General features: G+C 39.4%; 1 protein-coding gene across 1 annotated transcript in view; it reads left to right on the top strand.

The window, feature by feature from the left end:
- Positions 1–566: 566 nt before the first annotated feature.
- Positions 567–17,691, top strand: part of LOC137660219 (aldehyde dehydrogenase X, mitochondrial-like) — a 56,724-nt gene continuing 39,599 nt past the window's right edge. Inside the window, exons 1-3 of the mRNA XM_068394935.1 lie at positions 567–723; positions 17,056–17,160; positions 17,316–17,417. Of these exons, the coding sequence (XP_068251036.1) occupies positions 688–723; positions 17,056–17,160; positions 17,316–17,417 (243 nt within the window). The 5' untranslated portion in view covers positions 567–687. The remainder of the gene's footprint in view (positions 724–17,055; positions 17,161–17,315; positions 17,418–17,691) is intronic.

Below are 17,691 nucleotides of genomic sequence, written 5' to 3'. Positions count from 1 at the left end.
ATATTGAGCCTCTTAAAAGGAAATGCGATTTTATTAAAGAAAGGACTGTGAAAATTCTCAAGCCATTGACTACACAAATTAAGAAGTATTTCTCGATTAAATACTCCAAAGACTACCGGTTTTAATCACTTCTCCAGACGAGTAGTAATAAGATAATATTTCGTGCATAACAGCCTCTTCATTCATCTTTTGAAAGAACGCTGAAAGTTCAATAATCAATGCAAGTCTACCCAAACAATTTTATTAAAAAACAAGCCTCATAAGGAAAAAAATGTATATAATGAGCAATGTAAGATGTATAACCAAGAAGAAAGACCAAGAGAACAAACATTAGGTGGTCAGTCAGAGACAGGATGGGTAGATGATTATATTACAAATAACACGTGCTTTCAATGGAAGGAGAGTTGTGCATTTGAAATTTCTTTATATAAATCTTTTGTCCCACATCGTAAATCCTGGACTGTTGCTAAGGGCCAGGGAATCTCAAACTACTTGGCATTATCCACCCCTCCCCTCCCTATTCCCTCCCGATGCCCCCTCCCCACCCTCTAATCTATTCCATCCCCCTCCCTCACGGCGTCGACTTTGTAAACAATCTTCTTCAATCTTCAGTCTGTCACCCGGCTCAGCTAAGTAACGCAAGGACGTTCCTGAATTAATTTGGATCACCGAAGGATTTATTCAGCAATGGCAATTAGAAACCCAGAAATCAAATATACCAAGGTATGTATACGTGAGAGCTGTCATGCTATTATTTATTAGATTTCAATGTTAATAAAAAGTACACTTGTTAGACATAGTTTATACTGATGTGGCATAAATGACCCTGAAGTGGCATTTGTCTTAAAAATTATTGGTAACCAAATTACTGTTTCCTGGAGTAATTGCTTGAAATTTTCATGAGTTTCTGTACCTGGTAAGCTTAACATCGCCCTCTTTTTTTTTCTATTTTTTTCTTCTTGCTTCATAATTTGACAAGCGGTGTAATATACGAAGAGTAGCCTGTTGCTTGCCTAAGGGATAAGATAAGTAATAATGCCTTTATGCTATTTATTTTATGGGAAACAATTATCGTCTTTTCATGATGATATCAATTTTAAGAGAGGCCCTAATTATCATCAACAAAAGACATTTACCTCAAAAAGACATATAAATCACTTTTATATCATGAAAGACATTAATATATATTGGTTTTCACCTCGCATATTATCAAAATGGAACAAACAAAAGGGTGTATGTATGATAGCTGCCACCTGCATGTATTATTATGGCTAACCTAGAATACGGCAGCGTAAAGGGGGTTCGCAAGGGAGGGGGTTAGCCCCTCCCCCGTTAGGTATGTAGGTAAGGACACAGCTTGTAGGTTAGGTTAGGGGGGAAAGTTTAGGTAAGTTTATGTCCATTTTTAATCGAAACATACGAGGAGCTGGCCGCTGATATACAAAGGCTCCGGCGGTGTATTTTGTAGAATGGCGGACACACCCCCTCATAAATCCTGATAGAGGTAATGGTGGGGTAGAAGGTTCCAAGGTGGTATCATCTACAGTTATATTGGGGTGTATATATGATAGCTGCCACCTTTATGTATGATGATGGCCGACTAAGAATACGGCTGTGTAAGGCGGGTCGAAGGGACCATTAGGTCCCCCCCTGCCCACCACCCCCTTGTTAAGTAAGCAGGTAAGGACATGGATTGTAGGTTAGGTTAAGGGGGGAAAGTTTGTTATTTGTCCATTTTTTATGCTTGCAGGGAGGAATTGGACACTGATATACAAAGGCTCCGTTATATTTTTTTATTTACTCCGGATAGCAAGGTTGGTAGCGTCGCGGATTTCTATTACAGAGGTCGCGAGTTCGGTTCCCGCCAGGGACGCGAATACCGTGAGACCTTCTACTGGGGGGTACGTACTCTCAGGGTGGCGCCTGGGGGGGAGGTTAGAGGGGACTAGTGATAGTCCCTGCTGGCTAATGGTCGCCCGAGGAAAACGATGTAAATCGTCTCAGTGGAGACCTAAAACCCGCAACTTTAACTTTAAATAGAATTGAGCTTAACTTTTTCTGTCAACCAATACAATTTCGCTTTGCCGTGCTATGATGGTTTGTTGCTTTTTCCAGTCGAGTTTCTGCCTTGAAAATTTCATCAGAAACATTCTGTTGTCATATAAATGAAATGTTTACTTAATCTTCTCTTGTTAATTGAACTCGACATCAGTAATCGCATTTTCAATGAACACTTAAAAAGTTGACGAGTTGGTTGGAAATCACAGTTGCATAAATATCAAAATCATTTTGAAGCTGGATTATTACAAAACTTATTCCTGTTTGTTATAATAGCGCTAATTTTTTTTTCAAGCGTAGTTTTAAAAAAAGTTAAACGGCTTAAAACTTTTTCATTCTATTATGAATGACTGGTTTCCATCATCTGTATTTGCTTCGTGGGTGGTCTCTCTCCCATTCTAACTTACTAGTTAAAAATATGACGGCATATATGTTAGTTTCACGGACGAGAATGTCTATAATATCATCATAAAGAAAAGTATTCATTATGCTTTGAATTACTGTTAGGAACATTTCTTTGGGTATAAATAAAATCACTCCAACAATCAATACCTTCAAGCAGATGAAGACATGCCCAGGATGAAGCAACAGGTTCAATGTCAAGATTGGCATCATAAAGATTGCTATCAGTAATATAATCATCACAATCAAGCTCACTATGGCTGTCCAAATCATCGGCATTTGTTTTAGAATCATTAAGATTATATCGGCCATTATAAAACATTAATTTTTGATTTTGCATAAAAAATTTTATCTTTTATCTCTTCAACAAAAAACAAAATCTTGATTGATAAGCCAAACGGCACTTACCCCCAAGGACAACGACGCATGCTTAGCACACTTCCATAACCTCAAAGCCTAAAATTTCGGCAACTTTGCTTTGTAAACTATCACTGATTGGTTACATCAATAGAAGGGGGAACTAAAGCCATACATATGAGAGAGAAAAATGCATCCACAGTATAGACGCTCGTAAGTTGATATCAATTAAGGCATCCATTATATATACGGGTCGTCCTTCATGGGTTAAGTAAGGACGATTCGACATACTAAGAGAGGTTAGGCGGCTTTGGTGAAATCACATTGTATCCTTTTATTTTCCTTGTTTTGTGTTTTCCCCTCCCTTGAACCAAAAATTTGTCTGGGTCCCACTTTCTTGGTTCTCCAAGGGGGTATCTCCAGTGCAAATTATAACTGACTGAAAGAAGGGTTAGGTTTATTTTGGAATTTAGTGAAAGATTGAAAAAAAGCAAATCAAACAATGGCCAGGTTAGGTATGTATAATTTGGATATCAAATTGCCTGGAATTACATATAAAAATCAGGCTATATAGCAGTTTAGTGAGATGGGTGTTACTATATGGACACGACTCATTGTATGACAATGAAACTATATCCAACAGATTTTGTAGATTTGAGAACAAAGCTCTCAGAAGAATATTGGGAGTTAAATGGCAAGACAGGATTAGAAATGAAACTATAAGAACGATTACCCAAGTGCCATATGTGGATGAGATCATGGTGAGGGGTAGATGGAGATGGATTGGGCATGCTCTTTGCACTCCCCAAGAGAGATTAGTTCACCAAACTTTCAACTGGGCTCCACGAGGCGCAAGAAGAGTTGGAAGACCCAGGCCTACATGGCTGAGGACTGTGGAGAAGTATTGATTTAAAAGTTCAAGATAGACGACTGGCAAAATCTAACTGAGGCCCTTTGCTTCAATAGCTGTAGGAGGAGGAGATGATGAAGATTATTATTTTAGCCGTACTCTATTAATGTATGTAGATAGTTTGTTTCAATATCCTGAATTTAGCCCTAGTCTTAGCTATAAATGTACTGGTAGCCCAGGTTGTGATGGCGATACATAAGCTGTCTAGATTAAGACAGTTTATGACAGTAAATTTTTAGATTTTGATTATATCTTACCGTAGTTAAGGCCCCATATGTAAGTGCTAATGTGTTAGTTACTTTTTAATGTTTTTTTTGTAGCAAACTATTACTATTGTTTTTGTTACTTTATCCAACCATTGATTGATTGAAATTTTCATGGTGTCACTTCAGAGGCCATATGATGCCTGCTTGACCCCTTGAGTTACTCTGACCTTTTGACTTTTCAGAAAATGTTGATGCTCGGTGGAAAATAAAAGAACAAGGTCTATTGATTAGTTTTTATCAGGATTACCTGCATTCAAGAATAGCAGAGTGTTTCTCTTATCCTGTCTATTAAAATAAGCCTCATTTCTTGAAAGAAAATTATATGAATCTTCATCAGCTGGTAGCTCATTGTACATCCTGAAGGGTGCAATATTTTACCAGAAAATCCATAAACTCTTTGGGGAAAAAATGATAATGCTTAAGTGTTTATATAAAGCACCTAGTTCATACTAGTGCATTAATTGAAACAGCAATGCAGGAGTTATATGATATTTAAAATGACTAGGCACTCGTTATCATATCTTATCGCACCAACATTGTTGACAATGCATAGCAGCCTGATTACATTTGTAAAAGTCCAAATCTGTTGATACCCACCTAGTATGCTGTCCATTGTCTCGATTGGATGGCCACGTGGGCACTCGGCAGAGAGAGAGACCCAACTTGTAAGAATCTCCAGTCCTTCCAACTCTGGCTCTTGCTCAATTAGAGTAACCCAATCCTTTCTACAGAGGTTTGTTCCATGTGGAAGAGACTTGCATGGGCTCTGTATGGTCTCTCCATTGAAAACAATACTTGTATACTCAAATTTCTACTGAACTATATTACCAAGTGCTAATAAAATAAAATTTAGAAAAAGCCATAAAGATGGGCAAGAAGAGTTTTCCATAGAAATGTCTAGGAATGACTTTATTTGGTACTGTACAGTATACTTTATACCTAATAGAATATTCACTTATTTTGAAAATACGTACAGGAAATTGATTGTAAGCTTTCTTAGGTGCTATCCAATTTTACCATATGAATAACATTGAAGAGATGACCCATGCATGGAACATAATTTAAGACGTATAAAGTACAGTACAGTAGTTGGATGAGCAGAGTAATATTGAATTTAGATGAAGATGAAATAAAGAGAGAATCCTGATAAGGTCAGAAATCAACAAGAAACATTTGAACAAGTAAAAATTAGCACCATACATATAGAATGTAAAGGACCTGGGTGTATGTCTAAAAGAATATATTCTAGAGCTTTCACATAAAATCAAATCGTGGGATTGGGACATTCCCATCTTTCAGTGAGCTGAACCTATTAAAAACAAAATTACAAAGTGAAATGTCTATATATATACATTATGGTAATGAATAAAGAAAGCTTGAGTATGCTATACATATGAATATGTATACATACAGCTTAATGGAGTGAAGATGAAACTCTTGTATTAATAAATTTCTTGGATTCTTATCACCAAAACTATTAAATGATTTGCCCTGAGAATTGAAAAGATGTTAAGAACTGGTAGAAATTTATGAAAACACTGAAGAATTATTTATATCCAAAGGGTTATGCTATGAAAAAAGAATAAAGGAAACTACAAAATGTACCTAGCAATCTATTGATTCTCATTGAATGAATCTTCAAAGACAAACCCAGAATATGAGCATGATGAGAAACATTAAAGAAAGTGTTCAATGTATCAAAGTCGAAAGAAGTAGTCTCGCAGGGCTGTATACGTACTTATCGCTACCTCACTTAAGCCCTAAAAGTACAGTTTTTTCTTGCTGATGAAGTAGACGGGGTTACTGTCTGTGTGCCAGTTTTTATTTCCATAAAGGCAGTGAGCAAATAGCTCGGTGAAAAATGCCTCAAACTCATTGTATTGTAAACCACATGTACAAAAGTAGAGGAAATTTATTTTTATCAATATCTAGAATGGGAGTTACTGTACTATTGCACTACCATTTTTTAAATATTTAACTTAGCCGGTGAATATATAATAGCTGAGCCTCCGGCGGCTCGACAGAAAAACAAAAAAACTCGCGAGCGATCGCTATGAAGGTTGCGGGTGTGCCCACTAGCGCCAACTATCGGCCAGATACCGCATATACAGTGGTACCTCTACATACGAATTTAATCCTTTCCAGAACCAACTTCAGATGTAGAAAATGGTCGGATGTAGAAACGAATTTTCCCATAAGAATACATGGTAATTCATTTAATTCGTTCCTCAGCCTAAAAACCCATAATAAATTCTTAATAAATGGCTACACATAATTACACATAACAATAACATTACTGCATAATATGTAAGAAGCATGTAAAAAAGATAATCATAAAGAAATAATAAATAAAAAATGTGTTTTATAGCCACTTTACCTTAGAGACAGGCCAACGCAGGTGTAGGATTTGCTACGCTGGAGACGGACGATCGGCGAGAAGGTAGACATGGTGTTAACATGTCCTTTAAATAAATACTCTCTCTCTCTCTCTCTCTCTCTCTCTCTCTCTCTCTGTTCTTCTTCACTGTTAGTGTTAGAGACGTCTATTAATTTTTTCTGAGAGAGAGAGAGAGAGAGAGAGAGAGAGAGAGAGAGAGAGAGAGAGAGAGAGAGCCTTACCTTACCTTATTGCCTTATCTTTTGTTTGGGTTCCCCCAGGTCCCTCAGTGTGAGGCAGAGAGAGAGAGAGAGAGAGAGAGAGAGAGAGAGATTAAACAAAAATGTGTTGTGTACAAATGATTTTTAACAGCGTTAACAAGTTGAAAGACAGTTAAATGTAACTAAAAGAACAATTTCAGCGAATCTGAATTCCCTTATTAACTAAAACAAATATTGATACAAACACACTCGTATGCGTATGCGCAAACACACACACACGCACGAGGAGACACGATCGGCGAGGAGGTAGAGATGGTGACTGCGATAACATACCGTAACTTACACTACGGAAATTTTAATCTAACTTAGCTTATTTATTTTTTTTTTTATTTTTATATTTCATATTTTTTACATTTTCTTTCTTTTGATTTTTTATTTTCACCACTTTCAGTGACGAGTTACGGTATGTTATCGCAGTCACCATCTCTACCTCCTCCCCGACCGTCTCTCTTACTGCGTAGCAATTCCTGTTTTAGTTAATAAAGGAATTCAGATTAGCTGTTATTACTTTCTTGGTTACATTTAATTGTTTTTCAACTCGTTGACGCTGTTAAAAATCATATGTACTCTAAACACATTTTTGTTTAATCTCTCTCTCTCTCTCTCTCTCTCTCTCTCTCTCTCTCTCTCTCTCGGAAAAAAAATAATAGACGTATCTAACACTATAACAGCGAAGAAGGAGAGAGAGAGAGAGAGAGAGAGAGAGAGAGAGAGAGAGAGAGATTTTATTTAAAGAACATGTTAATGCTGTGTTTAGAGAGAAACAGAAAAAGAGAGAAGTGTTATTTAAAAGAGCTTGTTAATGCTATCATGGTTTTCTTTGCTTCACTTTTTTCTTTCTTTCTGTTCATCACGCTGGCCCTTCTCACAAATGATCGTTGCCAACAATCTCTTTGTCCTTTATCCCTCTCAACAAAAGGCGTTCTATCTCTTCCAGGTTATTGCTAAGATGTCTTGTAATAATGGTGATTTGTTTTTTATTTGCTTTAATGGCTACCTTCAGCTTGATGATCCTCGAGATAATAGGCCTATTCCGGCCATATTGTTTAGCCATACAGTATCACTCACATGCACACTGCTCTCATGTTTTTCTATAATTTCTTGCTTCAATTCTAATGAAAGAATTGCCTTCTTCCTGTACTGAAACTTACCTTCTTAGGCACCATGATTATAGGTAAAATCAAAAAGGAAATGTGAGAAAAGGAAGAAAATAAGCACTGTTAATAACAGACCAAACAGACGACAACCACACGATACACACAAGAATAGAGAACTGAGCACTCGACGCTCAATGGCGTAATGTTTACTTCGTGTGTCGAAATAAAATTCGGGTGTAGAGTCAAAAATTTGCTCGAATTTTACTTCGGATGTTGGAAAATTCGGATGTAGATACGTTCGTGTGTAGAGGTTCCACTGTACATGTAAATAGCTCCAATTCTTCTCTGTCGGTCTGATCGACAAGACGTACCATTACTCGCTGTTAACCTGGAGTTTTTCAACAGTCTTGGTGAAGTACTTCCTTTTGGTTTGAGCTTTCTCAGTGCAGGTGTTTTATCTTCAACTTAAATCTTGAACTCTTTTTTGGATAGATTTAATTGTTGATGACTTTGGATTATTTTTTGGACTTTTTTTGACTTTTCAAAATGGCTGACCCTTCCCTTAGTACGGAAGTGTGTTTTAGGCTTTTAGCAATTATCTTATCACGTTATAAATTGTTGTTGTTAATTATAGATTTTCCTCTATATATTTTATATATCACCCGCCTTTATTAGGCCTCTTCGATTAGCTTTCCATTTATAATAAACATCAAGATAAAATTTAATGATTTGTTTATATGCGGCCTTACCTATTACTCCCCTAATCCGAGAGTAGGCGGTCCTAACTTGGAAAACAAAGTTAAACAACGTTGAGCCCTTTCAATCGTAAATAACTTTTACAGAGCAAATGATTTAAAACTTATTAAATGAATATTTTTTAGTAGATATTTTATGAAAGATTTTCTTTGAATAGTCTTCGTGCTGTTTCAAAGATGAACTAACGTTTGGTTTTTTTATGCTACGCAGTTTGCGCTCTATCGTTACGATAGAGAGAGAGAGAATCACGGTTTCACTTTGCAGAAAGAGTAAATCGATTCTGACGTTTTGTTCATTCTTCTTTCAAACTGAAATGTTTTAAATACTAATTTAAAGGAACTTGTTAATTTTTCATTTTCTTAGTCCTTTCAGTTTTTTCCTTTGGTCAAATAACCTGTTTATTGACGAAAGGTGAGTGGGCTTTTCTCTTCGGTGTGAAATCAAGAGAGAGAGAGAGAGAGAGAGAAAGACGGAGAGAGAGAGAGGAAGAGAGAACGTTCCGATCTTTATTCTCGTCCCAAGCGAGTAACGTTGTTCTCGAGTCAGTTTTTTACTCTCGTCCCAAGTCTCGGTACGGGGAGAAAGGATAAAACGTTTTTAGTTTTTATTCTCGTCCCAAGGCACTGTACGGTGAGAGATTGAAAACGTAGTTTTGAATGAACTAGTGTTTAGTCTCCTCCCCAGTCACTGATCCTTTTATCTTTATATATTTCCGTATATACTGTATATATATGTTTACTGTTTTTTGCTTGTATTAATGTGCTTACATTACACGACTTATTTCGCAATTATAACCTTTTGATGTAGGGTAGAATTGCGTGCTTCAGGTAGAAATCAGTTTTATTCATGTCTAATGTGAATTATTGAAAAATTCGATTTCAGTGAAGTAAGTGCAAAACAGAAAATCGTAGTGATAAAGTGATAATTGCGCAAAGTGTTATCAGTGTTGCGACAGAGGGTTCGTCTGTTCGTGCCTGTTGTTCGCCTAGTCCGAGACCTCTTGCAAGCTCCCATGCCCCAGGGAGAAGTAATGTCGTAGGACTTATGGGTTCGAGAGGCTTTAACCAACAAACAGACGTTCCCTCTATGGTTTCAGGCGTGTCTCGTCAAGACCGCCCCTACCATAAGACGAGCGAGACGGTTTTCTCCTCGTCATCCGAAGGCTTATCGCGTAAGAAACCGTGGAGCAAGGTTTCGAGACCCTTAAAGCGAAAGTCAGTCCCTTCAGGACAGGTCCAGCGTCCTGGTTGTAGCCATTGGGACAGCTCTGACCCTGTGCAGTCATCGGAAGACTGCTCGACGCCTAAACAGAAGCGTAACACAGGCTCCGAGAGTCTTATTGTAGGCAAGGTTTTGCAGTCACAGACGTTACCCTCGTCTCTTACCGCACCCATTCCCGTTGATCCTAAATGGGTTGTACTGCAAGACATGCAGAATAAGCTTGCCTCTCTTATGGAGGATTATTCTGCTGAGCAGGTTCACGATGATCCTCGCCGCTTAGCTGATCGAGATCCTGGCCGTCAGCCGCCCAAACGAGCCTTTGCTCGTCCTGTTGACGTTGACGTTACAAAGTCACGTCAATCACGTTTTGTAGAGCCTCACTCGATGCAGTCCCGTGTTGACTCTCAGCCGCTTGTGGACGTTCAGCCGCTGCCGCTTGCTCTTGTTGACGTTCAGGACGTTCGCCAACCAGCGAAGTTGACTTGTTTTGACGTTGAGCGTCAAGCACCGCAGTCAAGAGTTGTTTTGACTGCTCAGTCTAGGCAGTCAAGGCAGTCTCGAGTTGACGTCGAGCGTCCTCCCGCACCTGTTGTTGTGCTGGTCAGTCCTTTAAGCAGTTACATGACATAGCGTCCTTGACTGCTACTGTTGCTCCTTTGCGTGTGGACTCTGCTTGTCAAGCATTGCCACCACGGCAATTGTCGGACAAGGTTCCTTCAGATGAGGAAGTTGCTGATCCCCCTCCTACTGATATTCCCTTGGGGACTCTGTCAGACGGAGAGGAGCCTAAAGCTGCTCAGCCCTCTATGGACTTTAAATAAATCATGCTGATTTTTAAGGATCTTTGTCCGGATCTTTTTGGTAACTGCTGCTCCTCGTTCGCCTAAACGTCAGAGTTTACAATAGGCCTAGCTACTTCAAAGCCGTTGTTTTCTAAGCTAGTGCTCTCTCGCTCTTCTAAGAGAGCTTTACGTTTGCTAGGCGACTGGTTGATCACCAGGAGGAGTTTGGGGGAGACAGCCTTTGCTTTCCCTCCTTTTAAACTGGCTTATAGAGCGAGAGTCTGGTATGACACAGGAGAAGTTCTCGGCTTGGGAGTTCCTGCCTCTGCCCAGATAGACTTCTCAAACCTCATAGACTCTCCCTGGCGCCTGGCCATGAGACGCTCCAAGATTTTATGGTCGGCTTCAGAGCTAGACCATCTCCTGTTAGGTGTTTTTTTCGAGCGTTTGAAGTTTTGCTGTACAATTATGTCATGCATAAACAAGGCTATCAGGGATGGCTCCAGTAATCTGACAGCCACGTTCTCTGCAGGAACAAGACTATCAGGGATGGCTCCAATGATCTGGCAGCCACGTTCACTGCAGGAGTACGTAAGAGGCAAGTGCGCTCAATGTGTTCATTGTCAAGACAAACTTCACGATGAAGTCTACCAGGCTGTCTTGACAGCATTAATGGAAGGCGACTGGATGGTCTCTCTCGACCTTCAGGATGCATACTTCCACATTCCTATACACCCGGATTCCCAACCGTTTCTGAGGTTTGTTTACAGGAATGTGGGGTACCAGTTTCGAGCCCTGTGCTTTGGCCACAGTCCTGCTCCTCTCGTGTTTACGAGGCTCATGAGGAATGTGGCAAAATTCCTCCATCTATCGGGAATCCGAGCCTCCCTGTACTTGGACGACTGGGGAGACTACACCTTCGGCCTCTCCAGTTCCATCTAGCCTCTCACTGGAACAAGGACAAGACGTTAGAGACGGTAGCAATCCCAGTCTCCGAACCAGTAAAGGCATGCCTGAAATGGTGGGACAGCAATATCAGTCTGAGAGAGGGACTATCCCTAGCAGTCAAGAACCCAAACCACGTGTTGTTCTCAGACGCGTCGGATTTGGGTTGGGGTGCGACCCTGGACGGTCGGGAATGCTCGGGTCTGTGGACCTCAAGTCAGAAGAGCATGCACATCAACGGCAAGGAGCTATTAGCAGTCCACTTGGCCTTGATGAAATTCGAAAGCTTTCTTCGAAACAAAGTGGTAGAGGTCAAGTCAGACAACACCACAGCTTTGGCGTACATCTCCAAGCAAGGAGGCACACACTCCCTCACGCTGTACGAGATCGTAAGGGACCTTCTCATATGGTCAAGAAATCGAGGCATCTCCCTGTTGACGAGATTCATCCAGGGGGACTTGAACGTCTTGGCAGACTGTCTCAGTCGGAGGGGTCAGGTGATACCCACGGAATGGACCCTCCACAAGGACGTGTGCAAGAGTCTTTGGGCGACTTGGGGTCAACCCACCATAGACCTCTTTGCCACCTCGTTGACCAAAAGGTTACCAATCTATTGCTCACCAGTCCCAGATCCAGAAGCAATCCACATAGACGCGTTTCTACTGGATTGGTCTCATCTGGACTTATATGCATTCCCACCATTCAAGATAGTCAACAAGGTACTGCAGAAGTTCGCCTCTCACGAAGGGACAAGGCTGACGTTGGTTGCTCCCCTCTGGCCCGCGAGAGAGTGGTTCACCGAGGTACTTCAATGGCTGGTAGACATTCCAAGAAGTCTTCCTCTAAGGGTAGATCTCTTACGTCAGCCCCACGTAAAGAATATTCATCAAAGCCTCCCCGCGCTTCGTCTGACTGCCTTCAGACTATCGAGAGACTCTCAAGAGCTCGAGGCTTTTCGAAGGAGGCAGCCAGTGCGATTGCGAGAGCTAGGAGAGCTTCTACCATCAGAGTATACCAGTCGAAGTGGGAAGTCTTTCGAGACTGGTGCAAGTCAGCATCTGTGTCCTCTTCCAGTTCCTCTGTAGCCCAAATCAGAGATTTTCTTTTACATCTGAGAAATGTTCGCTCCCTCTCAGCTCCCACGATTAAGGGCTACAGGAGCAGGTTGGCTTCGGTCTTTCGTCATAGAGGCTTAGATCTTTCCAACAATAAAGATCTCCAAGATCTCCTTAAGTCTTTCGAGACCTCTAAGGAACGTCGTTTGGCAACTCCTGGATGGAACTTAGACGTGGTCCTAAGGTTCCTCATGTCAGACAGGTTTGAGCCATTACATTCAGCCTCCCTGAAGGATCTCACCCTCAAGACGCTTTTCCTAGTGTGCTTGGCTTCGGCTAAAAGGGTCAGTGAAATTCATGCCTTCAGTAAGAACATCGGCTTTTCTACAGAAAAAGCCACATGTTCACTTCAACTTGGTTTCCTGGCCAAAAATGAACTGCCTTCTCGTCCTTGGCCTAAGTCTTTTGATATACCTTGCCTGTCAGAGATTGTAGGCAACGAACTTGAAAGAGTGCTGTGTCCAGTTAGAGCTCTTAAGTTCTACTTAGCTCGTACTAAGTCCTTACGAGGTGGATCTGAGGCATTATGGTGCTCAGTTAAGAAACCATCATTGCCTATGTCAAAGAATGCTTTGTCATATTTTATCAGATTTTTAATACGAGAGGCTCATTCTCACTTGAATGAAAAAGACCGATGCTTGCTTAAGGTTAAGACGCACGAAGTAAGAGCTATAGCAACTTCCGTGGCCTTTAAGCAAAATAGATCTCTGCAAAGTATTATGGACGCGACCGTTTGGAGAAGCAAGTCGGTATTCGCGTCATTTTACTTAAAAGATGTCCAGACTCTTTACGAGGACTGCTACACACTGGGTCCATTCGTTACAGCGAGTGCAGTAGTGGGTAAGGGTTCTACCACTACATTCCCTTAATTCCAATATCCTTTTAATCTGCTCTTGAAATGTTTTTTAATTGGGTTGTACGGAAGGCTAAGAAGCCTTTCGCATCCTTTTTTGATTTGGCGGGTGGTCAAATGTCATTTCTTGAGAGCGCCCAGATTAGGGGTTTGATGAGGTCCTGTTGTATGGGTTGCAGCCCTTGATACTTCAGCTCCTGGGAGTCTTTCAGCATCCTAAGAGGATCGCTGGGCTTCGTGAGGAAGACAGACTAACAAGGCAGAGTAATCGTCTAAGTCAACTTCCTTACCAGGTACCTATATATATTTGGGTTTTGTTATGATATAACTGTAAAAAACTCTAAGCATATACGCTGTAAACTTAATTAACTCTGGTCTCTACCCACCACCATGGGTGTGAATCAGCTATTATATATTCACCGGCTAAGTTAAATATTTAAAAATGATATTTTAATTATAAAATAAATTTTTGAATATACTTACCCGGTGAATATATAAATTAAAGGCACCCCCTTCCTCCCCGATAGAGACCCAGCGGGATGAGAAGAATTGGAGCTATTTACATGTATATGCGGTATCTGGCCGATAGTTGGCGCTAGTGGGCACACCCGCAACCTTCATAGCGATCGCTCGCGAGTTTTTGTGTTTTTCTGTCGAGCCGCCGGAGGCTCAGCTATTATATATTCACCGGGTAAGTATATTCAAAAATTTATTTTATAATTAAAATATAATTTTATCTTATAAGTGGCAAAGTTACATCCAACTTGCATATGTTGTCAACTTTCTTGACAATGAGGGTTAAAATGATGCACCTATACCATTATTAAAGACTAGAATATTTTTTTTTAAGTTTGCATTATATTTCTTCACCCCCACACTTATAGAAGAGATATAGTACAGTATACCTAAAAACTCTTGCTAGTCCCCTAATATGAACTAATTGAATTTCACACCTGCTGTCTTCTAATTCACTATATGTACTGTAGTTTGTTGAACTTTATTTGTGGATCTGAAGAACCTTCATGGTCCTGGGCTTACCTTTGACCCTCAGTAGCCACCAGCCATACCCCTGAAGCTGTGTAGGGGGAATTACAGTATCATGTGAAATTTACTGTAGGTTAGTAATGCCATTAGTGCACCTCGCCTAGTGTACTGTAGGCATTATTTAAGGACCTTACAGCATTCTTTCAGCCCTTAGCTGCATTTGCTTTACTGTATATCATTATACTCTTACCTCCGTTCCCACTTTCTTAGATTTTGCGGTCCAACCTCTCAAATTTTATTTTAGTGTACTTGCTGGGGTTCTCCAAATTGCACCGATGCTCTTGAATGGCTCGTGTGCCTCAGTGCTAGGCTATGTAGTCCAAATTCTAAAATCTATGGCTTTGGATGTAAAAAAATCCTGAATGATCAGCAATGATAATGTGAAGCTCTGTGCCCTCAAACATAAGAGGCATTGAGATGATTATATAAGAAGCCACTTGAAATGGGTTCATCCTAATCCAACCGAGGATGTGGTGTTCTACTTGACGGGGTAGGAGCGGGACTTCAAGCTTTATAAGCTCGCCTAGGACTATCCTGATAGACAACCTAAACCTGATATAATACATAGAGACATTGTCCAAATTTTTTTTTCTTTTCCTAGCCTTTGTGTATTAGGAGAAGGGGTTTGGCAAGTGCTCACTAAGTTGCATAGCCTAGTTCTCCCAGGCCCCTGTCAGGACAGAAAAGCTTCTTGTCTTGGGTAGCATTCTGGCAGAAGTCTAGAATGAAATGTGGTATTAATAGCACTTCTTTTTCTTTTTTCCCTCTCTTGGCGCTAAGCTACGATCGTAGTAGGAAAAGCAAGATCCTATACGCACAAGGGCTCCAACAGCGAAAAATAACCCAGTGAGGAAAGGAAATAAGGAAATAAATAAACAATATGACAAATAATGAACTATTTAATTGAAATTTTTTAAAAAGAGTAACAAAATCAAGACATATTTCATATATAAACGATAAAAAGACTTATGTCAGCCTGTTCAACATAAAAACATTTGCTGCAAGCTTGAACTTTTGAAGTTGCAGTTCTTGTGTTGAACCGAACAACTGATGCACGTAAGCTACATTCTTAAGTCTCCATTCAAACAAGTCTATTTTAAAGCAATTCTACTGTCATCTCATCTGAAGATAGAGGATGGAAGAGTGTCTACCAAACCTATAAGCCCTGGTTGAATAATTCTGATGCAAGTCTCCTCTTTCTAGGTAGATTACGGTTTTTCTGTGATCTGATACAAAGTTTCTTGCACTGGTCGAGGCCCTTCCAATCACTACATCCCTATATGACTAGCAGATTAGAGTTGGTTATTGGTCATCTCCCTTGTTTCTAGAACAGGACCAGGGAGAATGGTATGTTCCATGGAGAAAGATAATTCTAGTCCGGATCGTAAGGACTGCGTCCCACTAATGATATAAACTCTTAATTTAAAAAGGAACAGATTACAAATTTTCAAAGTACTGTACTGAGATTTGTATTTTCCCAGCTCTTAAGTTCTTTTGATTTTCAGCCCTCCACCATCCATCTCAGTCCTGAGAACAGAGGTAAAAAAAAACACTTGACTCAATCAGGCGGGTAGTTGAGTGTATTCCTCTCGCCCTCATTTCAAATGAAACTGTCAGTGAGTCAACGACCTTTCCAGCCAATGCTGGACTATACTTCTAATTAGAAGGACTGGTTTATATAGCTAGGAAAAATATAAAGGACTTAGAACATTTGTCGCAATTTTATCAAATGAATGAATGAACTCTGAGGATTCGATGGTGCACCTGTAGCGATTTAGAAAATTTATTCACCTTTTTAATGCAATTTTCAGTTTCTATCATTATTCCCTTATTGGTTACGCTGCAAAAATGTCGGCAAAAGTAGTTTGACACATGTCGCCATTGCTCATAGGCCTGATAACGATTTTGTCATGGCTGAGATCACTAGAGGGTTAATTATGATACTGTATTATGAAATTAGTTATAATTTCTCATAAATATTATGTAAGTTTTTATTATACGCTGGTTATTGCAATGGTGTACAGTATTTCAAGCTATAATTTTCATCATTAGATGAGCGCCTGAAAGTGAATACAGTATTGTTAGTTATTGTAAGTGTCACTGATTTAGTAAAAATTTATGATTGTATATCAGATAAAAGATATTTTTCTATATCTTTGCCTGAATTATTTGTTGGCTATAAAATATTGTAATGATTTGCAATAATTGATTTAATTTGGACTGAGACTATTAATTTTTGAGGTCATCTTTTTATCAGCTGTTTTTTATATAATGATTTTGCCCCTCTGGATTCTTTGCACTTGTATTGTTAAAGCACGAAGCTAATCTATCGACTCGGATGCCATAACCTGATTTAAGAAGAACATGAAATTATGTATAATTCACTTGATACTGTGACATTTAATATAAACTATGTTAAGAGGAGAATCTGTAATAAAATAAAGTTGTACAACATATTAACTTTAGAAGGTTGTAGTATACATACGGTAGATATAAGACCCCGGTTGTAAAATATGTCTCTTTATTGATTCTCTTGTAGATTTGTGTATTAAACTATACACTTTTTCTTAATATTTTTGTCTTTGTTCCAGCTTTTCATCAACAATGAATTTGTTGATGCAGTTGGGAAGAAGACCTTCCCAGTTATTAACCCAGCAACAGAGGAAGTCATATGTCATATTTCTGAAGGAGAAGAAGTAAGGACTTGGGAGACATTAATTTTCTACAAATTGAAGTATTTTTGACTTGTGAATTTATGTGTTTTCTTGTTGGTTGCTTTTGTAATATTTTAGAGGGTTTTATATTTATTGATTTTTTAAATAGGCCTTTGTTTTCCTTATTAATTATAAAGGCTGATATCAACAAGGCAGTTAAAGCAGCTCGAGCAGCCTTCAGCAGCGATGCTCCGTGGCGAACCATGGATGCTTCTGAACGTGCAACGCTCATGTTCAAGGTAAAATGGAAGAAGTTATTTGAGGTGATCTAGATGTTTTAATGAATTGTGTTCATGTATTTCTTTTTATCTTCCACACAATTTAGATTTGTGGCAAGCTGTATAGTTTTGTCAGATTAATTTCCTGGTTACACTATTAACACCCTTAAACAACAAAAGAGTTTTTTCTTATTTTCAATTCACATTATTAAGAAAATATCTACTTATACTGCTTGCTATTTTTGTAGGAAAAAAAGTTTATTCTTATATTTAATAGAAAAAGGGGTTGAGATTA

The sequence above is a fragment of the Palaemon carinicauda genome, chromosome 20 (genome assembly GCF_036898095.1).
Source record: "Palaemon carinicauda isolate YSFRI2023 chromosome 20, ASM3689809v2, whole genome shotgun sequence".
Classification (NCBI taxonomy): Eukaryota; Metazoa; Arthropoda; class Malacostraca; order Decapoda; family Palaemonidae; genus Palaemon; species Palaemon carinicauda.
Note: the sequence above shows the minus strand (reverse complement) of the source record. Positions and strands in the feature narration are given on the sequence as shown.